General features: G+C 40.0%; 1 protein-coding gene across 3 annotated transcripts in view; it reads right to left on the bottom strand.

Moving 5' to 3' along the window:
* PARVB (parvin beta) overlaps positions 1-17,452 on the bottom strand; it is a 53,177-nt gene that overhangs the window by 7,784 nt on the left and 27,941 nt on the right. For all 3 annotated transcript variants that reach the window (XM_015870134.1, XM_015870151.2, XM_015870144.2), the window contains exons 5-11: positions 14,552-14,692; positions 13,669-13,784; positions 8,183-8,241; positions 6,569-6,588; positions 5,624-5,685; positions 4,290-4,358; positions 1,967-2,068 (exon numbers count right to left, since the gene is read on the bottom strand). In XM_015870134.1, coding sequence (XP_015725620.1) covers positions 1,967-2,068; positions 4,290-4,358; positions 5,624-5,685; positions 6,569-6,588; positions 8,183-8,241; positions 13,669-13,784; positions 14,552-14,692 — 569 coding nt within the window. The remainder of the gene's footprint in view (positions 1-1,966; positions 2,069-4,289; positions 4,359-5,623; positions 5,686-6,568; positions 6,589-8,182; positions 8,242-13,668; positions 13,785-14,551; positions 14,693-17,452) is intronic.

Below are 17,452 nucleotides of genomic sequence, written 5' to 3'. Positions count from 1 at the left end.
TGTTTTACCTTTACTTGGAAAGTGGCTGAATTCAAACCAGATTTCTCAAATAAAGGTAAATGAAATGTTTTGTGGAGGCAGTTCCTGAGCAGTCTTATGCTGCAAAATGAGGTAGGCACAACTGTGCAGAAAAGCCTCTAAGGACCACACATGAATGTGAAGTCAGATAAAAGATAACAGACAAAAAGTAAAAATACAAGAAGGAGGCAAGATTAAAAGAAGATACTCATTGAGGAGTTAACATTATGGGTTAAAAAGATCTACACAGCAGCTTTCTCTGCCATGTTGAATGAAATATAAACAAGTAAATTTGGATTTTGAATCCTGTGCAGTTCTTTCCCTGCGAGTGACAGTTTTGGAGATGGACAGCAAAAAGGGGAGATTTAATTAAAGCTACTCATCTTGGAAATCAGGGAGTTCTGCATACAAAGCTCCCCTGCAACAAGGATGAAAGTCCCCTTACACTGACATTTACTGCTCAGGACTTTATTAATCTTTTTACCTGGTCCAATTTCCCTTCATCCATCATAACAAAGCCAGTCATTTTCCAGATGAAAATATATTTTTTCCCCTTCCCAAAAGACGGGGTTTACCTCTTGCACTTTGAGTTACAAATCCTCTTTTCTCAAAGCAAAGTCTCCAAACAGAAACAAAATGTTACTTCATGAATACTGCATAACACTAATTTAAACCATTAACAACAAAATCTTGACCTAACGAGCACAGGCTATGACTCAGCATACTGCATCTCTAAAAAGAGGGAAAACTCAAGGTACTGTAATAAAAAAAGCAAGAAAAAGGTATAAAGGCAAGCTTGTTTAGAAGGTTATGTAACAACGTTTTCTCACTACTCTATCAAGTCTGCATTATCTAATTCCCCTCCTATCTAGAAACTCAACACCTAAACAAGCTCTCTTGCCAGAGCCTGATTTCCTTCCTTCAGGGAACCCCTTTAAGCTCCCAGACAACAACTAGTCACCCAAGGATGTCAACAAACACTATGTAAATAATAGAACTAGCATGCTCAGCACAGTAGGCTGAGCTTGTACCAGTGTTCCCTGGTATACATCCAATTATTCCTGCAACATCGAGATGATCCACTCAGACAAAACTGGGTTATTCTATCAATGATAAGACGTCTCTCTGTCAGGGAGCATTACTGTTGCTGAAGAGTGCACTGAAGTCATACATGGCAGGATCAGGGCCTCTTGGCCATCTTAGCTTTATACAGCTACGAAACCTGTTATCAGTGAGCTCTCAAACACAGTTTTTAACCCCAGGTCAACCAAAGACCACAGCCTGGGTACCACTCCTCCTACACCATATCAAGCATATCAAGTGCATATCAATTAATGATATTTCGCTTGTAGAACCACTACATAAACTACAGAAAAAGGACTACTAGGTGTTAGGCAACTGACACTAATGAGATGAAGGGTTGGTTTTTAGGGTTGACTTACTCTGTGACTTCGGGAAGAAACTATTCTAGTGCATAGGGATGCAGATGAAGTAGAGCTTCCCATCACTCAACTTTTGCCTTTCTCGCCTATTTACATAGTAAATGCTAGGCAATGCCAGGCATCAGCTCTGCTGCCTAACACAATCAAGCATCCTTGAGCACAAAAAGACTTCAAACTGTACTGCAATTTAATAAATCACTTTAATTATGGAAAGCATTATACAGCACAAAGACTTGTTGATCATATTATTGATTTATTTCTTCTAAATATTTACAAGTTTTATGTGGCAAATGACACTTTCTTACTTAACTATGGGAAATTTACCCATTAATTTCACAAGCAACACTTGATTATATTAACTATCAAGTGCCACAGCCAATATACCTTTGCCACAGCTCCTGAAGATAAGAATGTATTTACTGGGCACAAAGAGAAAGGACACAGTGACTGGAAAATATCATGTTGTAACAAAAGTAAACAGAATACAACCTGGAATTTCTACCCACCTTTTGATCAAAACTTTCAGGCGTTAAGTAGAAGTTGTGAAGTGGAACAAAATAGTCCTCAAGGAGACCCATGAGCAAAACCAGATAAACACCATCTGCAAACTAAATAGAAATATTGGTGACATTTCTAAGCGGAAGCATCTGTTTTCAAATAAGCACCCAAAAACGAGCACAGCAATTAATGCTTGGCCCAAATGATATGCATTAATTTCTACCACTGTTATTTGCTAGCACAGAGGCTTATGACAGTTCGGGAGTCATCGACTTTTCCTATCATGAACAGCAAGGAGTTGACAGCATGTGCAATAAGCACTTAGGGCTTTGTTCCATCTGCTCTCTGGATTCACCTGTACCACTGGAATCAACAGTACAGCTGAGCAAAACGAATTCTTTAGAAGCACGCTGTTATGTACATATATGATACAAGGCTCTATCCCTACATATGGTAGGATTATTTCCTCTGCTTTCATTTCCTGAATAAAACAAGCCTATCAGCTACAATGCTAACCCATTCAAGAGCATCTGTCAAGTAGTGTTTAAATCACTTATATACTGTACATAGTTCCAGACAGCAGAAATTAGAAACGATTTACCTGGGAGCTACATACAACTGGCAGTTCTTAAGGATGCTGAGTATTGAGACTGACTAGGCAGGGGCCAAATCCAACACCCTCAATTATTAAGCTACTGAATACTTCGGGATGACGTAGAAATATGTCAGCTTGCTCTCAGTAGCGATTACTTTATTTAAAAGCTCATTTTAAACATGAGCTTTTGCTCCTTTGATTTTCTGGAAGAACCTTGCCAGCTTTACTACTGTATTTAACAAAGCTTTCTTGATTAAAAGTTTAAAAAACAAAAACAACAAACCAGACAACCAGACTTCCTGGAAAACATGATTTCATATATTCATAATCCTATTTCTACAGTACATAATAATTTCAACTGCAGTCCCTCCTCTCAAGTCATGTATATTCAACACTGCCTCTAATCAGAACTTCAAATTAAAAAAAAAAAAGCTGTCACAGGTAGCATTCATAACTGTATGAAGTTAAGGTACCTTAACTTCATAAAGAATTTGTTCCAACTCAAACTCTTCAGTTTCCATAAATACTAACCACTGTAATAAATACTCTCAGCAGTACTTTTCTGTATTCCTACCAGACAGGATGACTACTTACTGGCTGGTGGAGGGGGACAGATGCTATTTCCTACAGAACTCTCTCCTGTGATCCTGATATGGCATATGTGACATCCTCCAACCTTTTCAAAAGTAAATTGCTGGATACTTTTGAGACATTTAGAAGCAATTTGTAGTGACAGATCAGACCAAGTCACTCATTTATTTCAACAAAGATATAAGATATCAACAAATGACGGGTACTAAACCAAGTCACTCAAATCAGCTATCAGTACTCCCGGAATAATTCTCTAGATGTCATGATTTTTTATTCTTTTTTGCCAGGACATTAAGTTAACCTTCCCTCTACAGCATGATGAACTCTAGAAAGAATACTTGTTTCTGTTTTTCTCAACCAAAAAGCCAATCTGAAAATAGCTTAACTTGACCTCCAGAGTTAGAACTACTCCACTGACACTGAAATTCACACTTAATGTTTCCAAGCATATTCTGTACCCAGTTTAGTGCTAGAGATGGGGGGCTCCTGCAGAGCTGACTGTAGTGGTAGACAGTTACCTCAGTGAGCTTTAAACAAACTAACCTGGAAACAAACAGCAGTCAAACCATGGCAGTACATGAGCTCAGAGTTGCTAATCCACACTGCTGAGAAGCGCTCACAGGATAAAGAGGACACAGAGGCCTTTGTGGCAATAGCAAAATTGTTTCCAGTCCCTCTTTGATGTGATCAAAGCTAGCACTGATATCACTGTAATGAACTGCATGCTGCAGGCCAGATTCCTCCTGAGAGCCCCAGGCAGCCAGCTATTAAGAGCTCCCACCAGCTCATTAGGAACCCTCACTGCTAGTAAGATACAATCCACCACCCATCCATAACTATAGCAACAGCTTTACAGCATACCACTTTGATCCAGGAGTCAAGCTGCCCTGAAATCCAGAGGATTCTACAGTCATTAAAATGGACATAGTGAATATCCAAGAATTTCATCTTAAAATGTAAATCAACAGCAATATGAAACACATGTAAACATTCAAAACGGGAACTAACAGCAGTGAACGCCACTGCTATATAAAAGAGCCTATAAATTAATGTGTCCAAAGAGAAGCAGTTCCATAACACCATTTTACAGGGTAGAGGGCCTACATTTGTCATTTACGAAGTTAAACAACCAGAAAAAAACTTACCTGAGTTTCTAACTCCGTTACCTCCAAATTCAGTTTGTTCAAGTGTTTGTTCACAAAGGTGATCAGAGACTATAAAACACCAGAACCAGTGATGTTAGAACTATAGGTGATGCCTACATGAAAGGGTTAATATACTCTTTTAAGCCATTTTTAAGTTTAATAAACACGACTTTGTGCTATTTGCTTTTTAATAAATCAATACCAAAAGAAAAAAAAAAAAAAAAAAAAAAAAAGAAGAAGAAGAAGAAGAAGAAAACAGAATAATCACTTTTGTTGCAACATAAGCCAGGAGTCACCAGGTGGTGCTATTACACACTTGTTATCTTTTCCAGTACATAAACCACAACTCAGAACAGTGGGAAAAGGCGGTGATGGCACTGCTTCCTTGCAGTTTCTTTGTGAAGATGAGGTCAGCAGTAGGTGCATTTACTGCCCACTAATCTTTACAGTTTGTTAGAGAACACCCGTTGAGTGCAAGGCAACAGCGACACTCAGCTAAGACTCCCAACAGTTGGTACCAACAGCACACAGCTCCGTGCCCACTGCTGTTTCTGCAGCGATAGGCACTTAAAACAGCAGTCAGGATTTAACCCAAATCTGTACTGTGTGTTTTTATTCACACGTGCAAAATCCTGCTTAGCCAGACAGGTCTTGAAATATCAAAGCAGAAGCTTGCTTAGAATGCTTTCAAAAGGAACAGACACACTGTTGGAAGTCAACACAACTGTAGCACAGGTATAGGTAACTTAACTCTATCAGCTTTAACAAGACACTTCCAGAAGACTTTTTGCCACCACCTGATGCTCGTTACCCTTCAGCTCAGTGCCTTCTTGCTGCAGGATAGCACTTGAGGAATAAAAGCATGTACAGCTGTCCAGACAGAATGATCTGGATCACTGCAAATACTCTGCAGAGTGGCTTTTTCTAACCTGCACCACTTTGATTGGATCAGATAAAGAAGTAGCTGCTGATGCAGTGAGACAACAACATGAAGCACTGATCTTTGGCTGCTGAACTTTGGCTGCTTAGGAGCAACTGAAAACAACATATATGGCTGCAAACTAAGCATCAATGCCTCTATTAGCACTACACAGAAAAGCCTGGGACAGTAAACAGTAACCAGACAAGAGCCTTACTGAAGCTGATGAATCAAGGTACCACCTGTCTCTGAAGCAGTGATCTTTTGGGAATAAGCAGCCTTTTTATAACTTTAACTTTAAAATCCTTTTCTTTCACTTTCAGATTTCTCTGGATACCTTTCTAAACTTGTAAAAAGAAACCAATGTAGAAAATAAAATCTTGATTTTTATTTATTTCTTTTTTTTTTTTTTTACCTTTTTGACAACGCTGAGTTTGTCCGGTGCGTGATCAAAGAGTGTGTCAAAGGCATCGCGCTCTGGTTTTACAGGGAAAAAATATATATTAAAATGAATACACCTCCAACAGCCAAGTACAGGATGTTATGCTTCATAAGTTTAAGGGCCTGTCTGAGGAAGATGCATAACAGAGACCCAAGGTAAAAGTAATCACCTTGTTTTAGTGTCTACCTAAACACCAAAGCAAACCACACTAGAAATTTCAGGGGTAACTGCAAATAAATGCATCATTCACTGACCACCAGGGAGGTGGTTGAGTCATGGTCCCTGGATGTGTTTAAGAGCTGTTTGGATGTGGTGCTCAGAGATATGATTTAGCAGAGGGTTGTCAGAGTTAGGGTACTATGGTTAGGCTGTGGTTGGACTTGATCTTTGAGGTCTTTTCCAACCTGGGTAATTCTATGATTCTATGAGAGAAAGCACTGTATGAGTACCGTAAAAGGATTAGGACCAGAGTCTGCAAGTGGACAGGCAGATAAACAGAGCTTTCCTTGCACTCATACCATGTACCTTTGTTTCATTAATTTCCATATGCCCATTTATATTTAAATTAAGCAGTCAGGCTCTGAGGAAGGTGTTACTTACTGGTGGGGGCTGCAAAGATTTTTGTTCACAGGCCACAAGTAATGGAAATAGGAAATACTGCCCTGCATGGCATTTTTACTGTGTATTACATAAGAGCGAAAACAGACCAACAAGGATTAGACTGAAAAACAAAGGCTGTGCACTAGATGATCTGATTCTACCCACTGTGTGCAGACTAAGAAAATCTTCCCAACAGTTCAAACTTGTGGCACTGCTCAATTCAGTGTCTTGATCTCATGAGAAAAAGCAGACAAGATTTCTGTGTTGGATATAACAAAACATAAATAAAATAAAATCAGGGCCAACTTTATTACTTACCAAATCTTCCCATCATCATCCTGCAAGTCAGAGAATTTAAAAACACTGTGTTAGTTTATGAATAATCGCTTTGAAAATACAAGTCCATGGGCTTAACAGGTCTTTTCCTGCAAGATGCCGAGGGCTGACTGCTCCTACTGTGTCAGGAGGCTGGGCATGTTGCAGACATGATGGAACGTGCTGCAGTGTCCACAGCAGATCACCAGTGATGTCAGGGAGATACATTTGAAACGAATGGAAATTATGGAAGTCATGTGTTTATATGGAATTGTGATTTCTTTTCTTTTTTTTAATGCATCACTGTTTTTATGATGAAGAGTGAATGAATGCACCTTTCTGTGGACAGTTTTTACATATATCTTCGGTACAGACTAAAATGCATAGCTCAGAAAGAGTAAGGCTATCTATCTTGCTTTAATCTATTTTATCTGAAGAAAGAAAGCATACATCATATTTGACTGTAAAGTAAATAAAACTGACAGCCCAGTGACATCAGCACGCAGATGTTTATCAACTGAGCATCAGGCCCTAATTTGCTCAGAGGAACTGGAAAGTGTTCACTTAATGCTGGAGTCTGCTGATTATTGCATTTTCTGTACCTGTCCAGGTATGCAACACATTGAACAGTAACCTCTTTTTATATATCATTAAGTAACTTAGCACGCATACTAAACACATGCATAAACACACAGAAGTAACTGTAAACATCTTTCTTGCTAAAAAATGTCCAAACCCTACCACACAGATTCCATCTTCCAAACCACACCAGAAGGAGAGAGGACAAGCTAACTCAAGTTCAAGAGCATAGGGAGAATTTTGGTCCACAATACAGAAGCAGAGCTCAGATCCTACAAAGAACACTATGGATCTTTAACATCCACACAGAGATGTTATGATCTCATTTTTTAATGTTTCCATCTGAAATATCTTCCCTGCTGAGCAAAGCCACATGGTACTTCATTTATCTTCAAAGCCATGGAAAGCTGAGCCAGCTCCACAGGGAGACAATACACAGAAAGACTGAAGGAGGGCCTGTGTAACCCCTTTTAGAAAAGTTGACTTCAGGCCACATGAAGGAGAGCCTCATCTTTTATTTGCAGCCAAAATGCACGTCTTGCCTTTTCCTTATAAAAAGAAATGTAAAAACATAAGGCAGAGTAAACCCATTGCAAAAACTGGAGAGTAAGGATGTTTATTTTTATTGAGCTCTAGCCCTTAGGTCCCATACAAAAATAAGAGATCTCTTCTTACACCTTTATCAGGGTATCACTTCAGTTTCGAGCCATTGCCTTTTGTCGAACTAATCTACCCCCAGAATATCTGCACTGGTCCTTCACTTAAGAGAGACAACATCTCCAGACAGAAATGAGTTATGTACGGTGACCTGCAGAAGGAGGAATAAAGGTCAATTCCAACGAGGTACCCAGATGAAAGTTTTTTTGATACAAGAATGTCAAGAAGACACTGATCTCCTTTGTAACATATTTCTAGAAACAAAGTTGTTTTTATATAGCTAAAAAGCAACACATTCAGGATTTTCTTAATTATTTTTCTGTTTTGTCCCTGTGAAAAATTTCACAGACACAGACTCAAACAAAAACATTCTGTGCTTACTCTGTTGTAGTCGTCAGCTCCTCTGTAACATGAGTTGTCTGAAGAAGGCCTTCGCGTTTCTGGAAATGAAGGGGGAGTTAGAAACAGAGACAGCATTAATGCAGGAGAAGCTCATTAGAGGCTCAACAACATTCATCATCCTCCAGAATCCCAGAGGAGAAAACTGTGTAAACTATGTTTGCTAAGGCAAAGTTTTGTAGGGGTAGAGGTGAAACAGCTGACACAGAAGGGCTCACTCCTAGAACCGTTTCATTTATCAAGCTGACAGTCAAATGAGCATTTGGGAAATGTGTATATATTTGCAGCCAATAAACTAACTAACCATTCTCTGCCTGAGATCAGAGTCAACACTGTGCCTGGAACACAGATCAGAGAGTTTGTCAGCCTCACCTTAAACACCCCAGGGTTACTTATTTTGGTCAGTGTCAACCAAAACTTTGACGCTACTGGCAGCCTGGCTCTCAGAAGAGGTCTAGCACTAAAGAACAGACTGCCCTGGTTAGGGCTCTGCTGTGCTGGCAAAGCCCTCAGTAGACCAGGGAGGCTCTCCAAGAGCAGACACGTTAGTGAAGCCACCAGTCAGACTCCTGCCAGCCATCACCACAGAAATGTAAAGAGCATAGAAGACCTTAGCAGTGATTTCACAACAGACTGCATCTTTCTATTGCTGGATTTTGTTTCCTTGCAATATTTTTCTGTACGAGCAGAAACTCTTGAATCCCACAAAGAGATAGTATTTGCTAAGACCACTGCAATCCAGCTTCCTTAGCTTGTTAAGACACAGCACTTCAATACAGAGGTACCAGCACTCCAGTTTGGCATGTCGCAGATGCCTCTGAGGCCAGAAGTGTTTTTATCTGATTCAGAAAAACTTCTCAGCATCTCTTTTCACTGAATCTATGGGTCTGTTACAACATTACAGCTCACAGCCTTATGTTCTTGCCTCCCTCCTTTACGTTAAAAAAGGTGACATTAGGAGCTCAAATATCAGCAGTCATCTAGGAACCAGGTCCTGTCAGAATGACTGACGACACAGTTAATAATGAAAGCTGCTAGCTCTGGTAAGCAGGGAAACCAGCTCCCTCAGGCACAAGCTCTTTGCACATATACAGTCTCAATCATTTTCACCAGCTGAACCCCAAACAAGAACTTATTAGGCAGAACAGCTTTGAAGAGAAGCACATCCTTCCCCAGAAGCAATCTAAAATAAGAATTGCAATAAAAAAAAAAAAAAAAAATCAGTAACAAGAATTCATTCCTTTCTACTCCTTATTCAATAAATGAGGGCAGCGCTGCTTTCCTAAGCCACCCAGGGAGCCTGGCTAAGAGCAGAGTCAGAGCCACTGTCTCCCACCCTTGAGCTGTGGCTGCTCCCTCCAGAGCCTGGCCCAGAGCTGGATCCAGCCCACTTCTGTCTTCCCAACACCTTACCTCTATATCACAAATACACCTAACCCTGCTCCCCCGAGGGAGCCTTTCAGTACCTGAAGGGAACTTACTCCCAGGAGGGGAGTAAACTCTTCAAAGGGCTGATAATAGCAGGACTAGGGGAAATGGTTTTAAGTTGAGGGAGGGAAGATTTAGGTTGGATGTTAGGGGAAAGTTCTTTACTAGAAGGGTGGTTAGGCCCTGGAACAGGCTGCCCAGTGAGGTCGTGGATGCCTCGTCCTTGGAGGTGTTCAAGACCAGGTTGGACAGGGCCCTGGGCAACCTGATCTAGTAAATGTGTATGTTTGGTGGCCCTGCCAGGCAGGGGGGTTGGAACTACATGATCCTTGAGGTCCCTTCCAACCTGGGTAATTCTGTGATTCTGTGATTCTGTGTGAATGGTGCCAAAGGTTTGGGAAAGAAAGCCAGGATGACAACATGCATGGAAAAATGAGGAAGCAACTGACACAGCAGTGTTTTCATGTATATGGAACAACGTTATCTTTATTCCATCCCAAGACTCTGCTGTACTCACACCAGTTTCTGGATCATTTGGTCACTGTGTGCCCTGTGAACAAAGCCTCAATACGAGGTGACTAGTGAATAGTGCCTCCAAACTGCTGATGAGGCAGAGGGTTGGATACCCACCACTGATTCACCAGAGGGTGGAAATGGCAGCACTTCTATGCAGCCCTCTCAGAGGCAGCTGAGCACACACACAAGGCCAGGTCCCTTGGCCTTGCATTCCAAAACAAATGTCATCCATCGATAAAACCAGGATTGCTTGCACAATTGCCACCAGACGTGTCTTCTGCCTCTGACCTTTCTGTACCTCAGGCTACAGAGGAATTACTGTAAAAATTCCTCAGATCTCCCACCTGCACCAAGGTGGGACATGCAGCAATGTTAAAAATGAGGACTAGGAAAGCTGAGTGCAAAAAACAGCAATTACTGAGCCTTGCAAAAACAACCAATGGGCAGGGAGCCTTACAAACAACTTTTACACTCACTTCTGAGAACATTTTTGTTTTCCTGAATTACAGTATTTCTTCATCATGCAAGTTCACGTTTCAAATATCAGGAGACTGTCAGATGTAAGAAAAATCTCGGGATTTCCAATTCTCACTGGAGCTTCACAATGAAACCACAAAGTTTCAACCCTCCTTGCCCTCATTAAGAAGGGCTGGAACAAAAGGGAAACACTGAGTGGCACTATTATTAAAGCAAGTACAAACTTACACTCTTAACTCAGCACTTCAAGGAGCTGTCAACAGGATCTTAACTAAAAGACTCACCTAACCCTTGTTCTGCTAGGACACTTCATATATAATTTGGATTTATGTTGCCACGCTTACATTTTCTACTTTATTTGGAAGAAAGGAAGACCTAAAACAATCAATTTTGGAGGTTCATTTTTGCACCATGTAAACACAGCCCCTTGTGGTAAGAAGCACCTCAGGCATCTGCATAGTGCGTGAACAGCTCAACTAAACTGAGAAGCTTAATTCAAAGTGTCAAAGTCACCCATGAGAGTGAAACTTAACTACTTTGGAAAACTTCAGTGTTGGTGTGCTCTTGGACAATTCTCCCACATCTTTCGAGGTTTTCTTGCTATGGTATCAATTCTGCAAAGCTTTGTCATCCTACACTTTACAAACTACTTATTTATCTCCTTAAATGTATATTCAGATTATAATCTTACATTAACTGTGATCCAGTTTGAAAGAGCCCTAATAATGATTAGGATCTGTAATAAGAAATGATTTAACAATAAAATTGATAATTGTAATAGTTTTCTTACTTAAACTGAGAATAATGCTAACGTAACCATTTTCATTTTTGTCAGCGAAAAAAAAAGACTAAGTAAAATCCATCTACAGAGATCTGTGTTACTAAAACAGCATATATTTTTAGACCAGATGATGAATGTTGAACTACAAAAATGCATTTTTCCGAACTATAAAGCAGAAGTTATTCCTTCTGCAGGAACACCGTAAAGAAACACACTTCAGTTCATATCTTGTCTTGCATTCCACTGAAATAAACAAAGCTGAATGAAACAAGCAATGAAACAAGCCTGCTCTTGCACAGGCCCATCTGAGGTAGGCTCACAGCCAGCAGTTGCCACAACCATTTCCAGGACCCCAGACTCTAGGTTCAAGAGCAGGAGTTTACAGCTTCTGAAGCTTCAATTAACACTCCTTGTACACAGCGTGGGATTTCCTTGTTTGCTTTCCTTTTTCTTTCCTCTTCCTTTCTTCCTTCATTTCTTTTCCTACTTCTGGTCAGCCTTCATCTCAGCCCTGTCTAATCTCCAGATTCAGGGACTCTGGTGAATCAGATCCTCTCTATAACTCCAGCAGAAAAGGATGTGTGAACAATTTCTCCAAAGATTTCCATCCACTACAGGATGTGAAATAAGTTGTGAAAGGACGAGGAAAGGCAAGCATTCTCTGTAACCCCAGGGTTTTGTCCTGACTTGTTACAGTTACAGAAGACATTTCACTGTCCTGGGCAGAAGGAGACTTCTAACATGAGGGTGACAGAGGACTGTTGACCACCGTATGTTTTTTTTTCCCCCTTTCCTCTCTAAAGTAGTCAAGAGAAACTAAAATAAAAATCGATCTTCTATTACACTCACATCATTTCATACCTAATTCACTGTTCCTAAAATGAGAGAACTACAGCAGTCTGAAAGCAGATCAAAACCATCTCTCAAAAAGAATGTATACATTTATTGTGAGGTAGGGAATATCTCTCAATTAATCACTTATATCTTACCCTGTACCTCTAGAGCGTTCAGGTCTGGAGCCTAAAAAATGCTATTACTTAAATATAAAGGAAAATGAGGCTTGCCTTATCAACCACAATTCAACTGCATCTTGTAAGGGTATCAATATTTGCAAAGCAAAGACCACTTTATCTTCTTGAAGTGGCATGTGCAGAAGGCACTTCCATAGCCTGTTACCAGCAGCTGAGCCTGCCTTGCAACAGCACTGAGCACCACAGCAAATAGTCATGGCACGATCAGAGGATGGCCAGATGGAACAGATCTGCCCGGTTTTGCAACCATCATTCAGGAAAGTTGGGTTTACACACTACAAACTGTGCTGTCATGAGAGCTTCAGTTGGAAAAGAAGGCAAGATAAAAAGCAAGAGTAGAAATGCTCTGAAAGTAAAGCCATTGTAGACTGAAAGGAAACTGTTCAAGTCAAGCAGAGAAAGGAGTAACTATAGCAATATCTAGGGAAGAAGTCAAGGTTCCTCGGATGAAATCTATTCTCCACATCTAAGGAAAGCTAACAAAAACACAAGGCTGTGCAAGAAATGATGGAAACTCCACTAGTGTGCCAAGGAAAACAACACATCTAGGTCTGAATAATAAGTCATTGGGGAAAAACAACATCAGTAACAGGCTTCACAGAATGAGGCGATTCTAAATGTTGAAACTCTCTCCTGTACTATTTGTACTTCAGTGACTTCTCTATAAAAATACATGGCATAAAGCATTTTCTGAAGTGCCAAAGTTACAGATGGAACTGTCTTTTATACAAAATCACATCACATTTTTAACCTCATCTTGCAATAGAAAATCATGTGATCATATAGGTTTGAAAAGACTTTCAACATAATCAAGTTCAATCACTGCCTAACACTGACATGTCCACCACTAAACCATGTCCCTAAGTGCCACATCCACACATCTTTTAAATACTTCCAGGGATGGAGACCCCACCACCTCCCCATGGAGCCTGTTCCAACTCCTAAATGCCCATTTCATGAAGAAATTCTTTCTGACACCCAATCTAAACCTCTTCTCACGCAGCTCAGGACATTTCCTCACATAGTGGTCCTGAACATACTAGAAAGAGAATATTCTTGGAATCATATTTAATCACACAAAATGCATCCCCAGGACTAGGACTCACTAAAAAAACTAGGACAAGAACTTTCCAAATGAGATGGGAGGGCAACAGACAGGAGCAGCCCAGCAACATGAAATCAGAATAATCGAGAATTATCGCTCTGACAAAAATTTTATAAAGTTTCATACTCACCCGTACAACCACCACTTGTACAGACACATGTTCAGGCAGTCGAATGGGAGCCCTGAAATGCATTGCCAAAGCTACTAGAAGGTGAAGAATGGAAATCAAGTTCTTGCCATGGATCGCTGCAGGGAAAAACAAGCAAAAAAAAAAAAGAATACTGGCATCTTATTTTACACAAATATCCCTGGGAAAAAGGCGGATGAACTGAAAAAGGTCTACAGTGAAGACTAATTTCTTTCTTTTTTCCTTCTCCCTTCTTTTTCCTAAATTAACAAAGGCAGCAGAGCCCAGATTCAATTCCCTTCAGGTTACATAACTAATTTAGGAGTCCAATCATTTCAGCTCTCTTTCCAGTCAATGAAATAAAAACAGTCAGAATCAATCACTTTTTTTCCACTGTACTGGAAAATCCTGCTTTTAGAAGATATTCAGAGTGTTAACACAAGCTTTCCTGGCTGTAAAAGACAAATAACATCCACTACCTCAGCAAAGCATCTTCTCAAATTCCATTCTCACTTTTGGACCATAACTGGCCAAGCTGGAACGTGGGGCACTACCTTCTTAGCCTCTTAGAAATTGCATCTTTAAACAGGACAGTGTAATGGCCACAAGGCTTAGATCACCCTCTAGTAATTGACTGACTGCTGAATTTCTCGTATTTGTAGGATCCAAATTTGGGAAACAAACAAATAGCTTTCTAATAACAGCATACGCTTAAAGCAATAGCACTTATTCCATAGTCACATATGCCTGTCTTTAAGGGCTACAGAAGAAGGTACCAATTACAATCTACGCATGGATTGGTAATATCTTCTATGCAAATAAATAACTGATTATCACACACCCCTTGTCTGTGAAGCTGAAAGAGAAACCACAGAAATGTCCTTACAGTCAACGTTCCACTTGATTGTCCAGCCATGTGGTCGAAGTAAATCATGGACAGCTTCCAGGACCGTTTGCAACTTTTGTTTCTGACCAATCTCAGACTGAGTCACTTCTGCCACGTTCAGTTTACGATCAGCCAGTTTTTCTGTATTTGAATAAAGCCAACAACAAAATGAAACAAGCAATACCAGGTTGATAAAGGAACTGGGTGGGAATAAGAAGTGCAGAGTACTGGAGATCAGAGCTGGGCTCTGCTAGAAATTTCCCAACAGAATCATTTTTCTTCAGAAAGCAAAATAACTGAAAGCAAACCTTTATCAAAATGTGTAGGTTCCAATAGATCCTGCGACAGAAAACAAATAAATGTCTGGCAGAACATGCTCTCCTATCAGGTGACAAAATATTTAGTAACTTTCAGACAGGCAACAAGTTAGCAGTAATGGCATCTCCTGCTTTCTTTCATCGCCAAAAAACATTTGGCACAACAAAGCCTATCCTACACAAGGAACTTCCATTAGTTCAACAAACATATACTTCAGCTTTATGAAATGTATTCTGGGCTAGCTGAAGGTCTGAATTTAAGCTAAAGAAACTGCACCTCCTCAAGCCTTCAAGAGAGTCATAGATTCATACTGACATTACTGGAAGTGGCTTAAAGAAATAAGTAAGCTACTACAATATTGTTGTATTGTCATAATGTTGTCCCAGTTGTTTACTTCCAAAATGAACTAACACTGCATTATTTTCTGAAATGACGTAACTAAAATGTTAACTTTGTTTCTATAATAAAATTATTTGTTGTAAAAATCATAGAAAAGCCACTTTTCTCTTCTTCTGCACTGTGACCTTTGCCAAAGAGGCAGGGAGTCAAACATCCTTCTCTCAAACAAGAGAGCTGAGGAAGGTGGGACAAACTTTTCCATCCGCCAGAGCAATGGAAACTGCTGATCTCTTCTCTCTTCACTCTGGAGGAAAAAAATGGCCAAACTCACTGCGCTAGCAAGTCAGGACTGGATGAACATATAACAACTACGTATTCCACTCTTGAGAACAAAAGACACTCTTTCATCACAACCTTTTCCACAACATGGGATAGGCTAGAGAAACATTTTAAAGTTGTCAAAACATACTCTTTCAAAAATGGAAATATTTCTGGTTTCAAGTTCAAGAACTCATTTTCTTTTGGACATTTTACGTAGCTGTATATGTATTTTTAAATGTCAGAAATACAGCTTTACTTTAATAACCCAAACAGAAAAGATTTGCAGGTTATCAATTCATGAACACTTTCAACATTTTGATTGTTTCTATCAATCTAAGAATTTGTTATCAGTATCTGAATAATTTTAATGGAAAAAAGTGTTCCTTACCCAGGATGTCTGTGAGGCTTTTTGAAGCTGGCTGCCAAAACATGTAAGCATTATTTTATATTGCCTTAGATTTTTCATTAAAAAATAAACTATTCCACAAGATTCTTTTTTTTTTTTTTGTCACAAGTTATAGCTCCAATCCATTCTCCGCCCACCTGAACTTCCAGTCAGCAAGCAACCCAGTCAGTCTCTACCCTGACACCAAAAGCACTACACCATTCCAGCCTCTCTCTCATTGGCACTGCTTGCACTTCGTTGATAAAATCCACTAAGCAAGGAGCCCTATCTAAATTGCTCAGATACTCATTTGCTCATCTCTCACTTCAAACAACTTCAAAGTAAACCTGCAGACAAGCTGTTGTCTCTCATCTGCCCATCAAGGCAGATCTTTCTGTCTGTCCGCCAAGACAGATATTCTTGAAATGCCTCTCACAAACAAGGAGAGGTAACTTCTGCTTGAAGTTTTATAACCCTACTCTGTTAGCCTTTCCTGTAGGAAAAAGAAGACTTTGTTGTAAAACTAAGGATTGACTCGCGAGGCCTCAAACATCAGGAGCGCCGCCACCAGGCATGACAAGCTTTGCTGCATCTTGCATCACTGAGAGGGTATGAACAGTTTCAGGAGTAAGTCTTGCTGAATAAATCAAGATACCATCAAAAAATTCATGCTGAGATGACACCACACTGGGACCTAGCTGTGATGGCTTCAGGCCAGGGAAGAAGCATTTGCTCTCCAGTTAGTGACCAAACAGGGTGAACATAAAGAAAAGTCAGCCTAAGTAAAAGTCTCATGCCTGCAAGATGTACATGCCCACCTCTTCTCCTGTAGAAGTCCAACTAGTCATGCATGTATGGACAACAAACACTTTCTAAATGTATGCAAGCCTGAGGGCAGAAACCGTGGCCTATATAGGGAGCTCTGATTTGTTAAAGTGCCTTTATTTAGGAGTACAGCACCAGAGCAATGGGCAGCTGAAAGTTCTCTTACAGTGACATAACAGATGCTACGTCAAATCTAGAACAGTTTTGTATTCATACAAATGTTACGCACCAGTTGTTGTTAACCAATTTTAAAAGCTTTTGCTCACCAAAACACTGCATGCATGTTATTTGAGGACTATGTGCACAACATTCAGTAAGTAGCCTCAATTAATGCCAGTGGAATTAGCATCACTAAATCCTCTCATCCCCCTCTGACACTTATATTCAATATATCAACCCACTGTTGAACACAGCAGACAGCTCTCACCATACTTATTTATCTCCAATAAACAGTAGGGATCTACAATGGATACCTGGTCTCTTTGCTGTAAACACGCTGGTAAGCCACTACATTAACATTACAAGTTCTTCTCAGTTTTGATTCTTGCAAAAACACACACTACAAACATGTAAAGGGCTTGCAATATCACTTAATTAACTGTATCTCCTTATGTACCATTTGCACTTAAGAGCACTTTGTGAGTGTGTGCCTGCTGTCATGCATTCTCTTTTTTTTTCCCTAGAAGTAATTATGAACTCAAAAAAAACCTCTC

The sequence above is a fragment of the Coturnix japonica genome, chromosome 1 (genome assembly GCF_001577835.2).
Source record: "Coturnix japonica isolate 7356 chromosome 1, Coturnix japonica 2.1, whole genome shotgun sequence".
NCBI classification, from domain to species: domain Eukaryota; kingdom Metazoa; phylum Chordata; class Aves; order Galliformes; family Phasianidae; genus Coturnix; species Coturnix japonica.
Note: the sequence above shows the minus strand (reverse complement) of the source record. Positions and strands in the feature narration are given on the sequence as shown.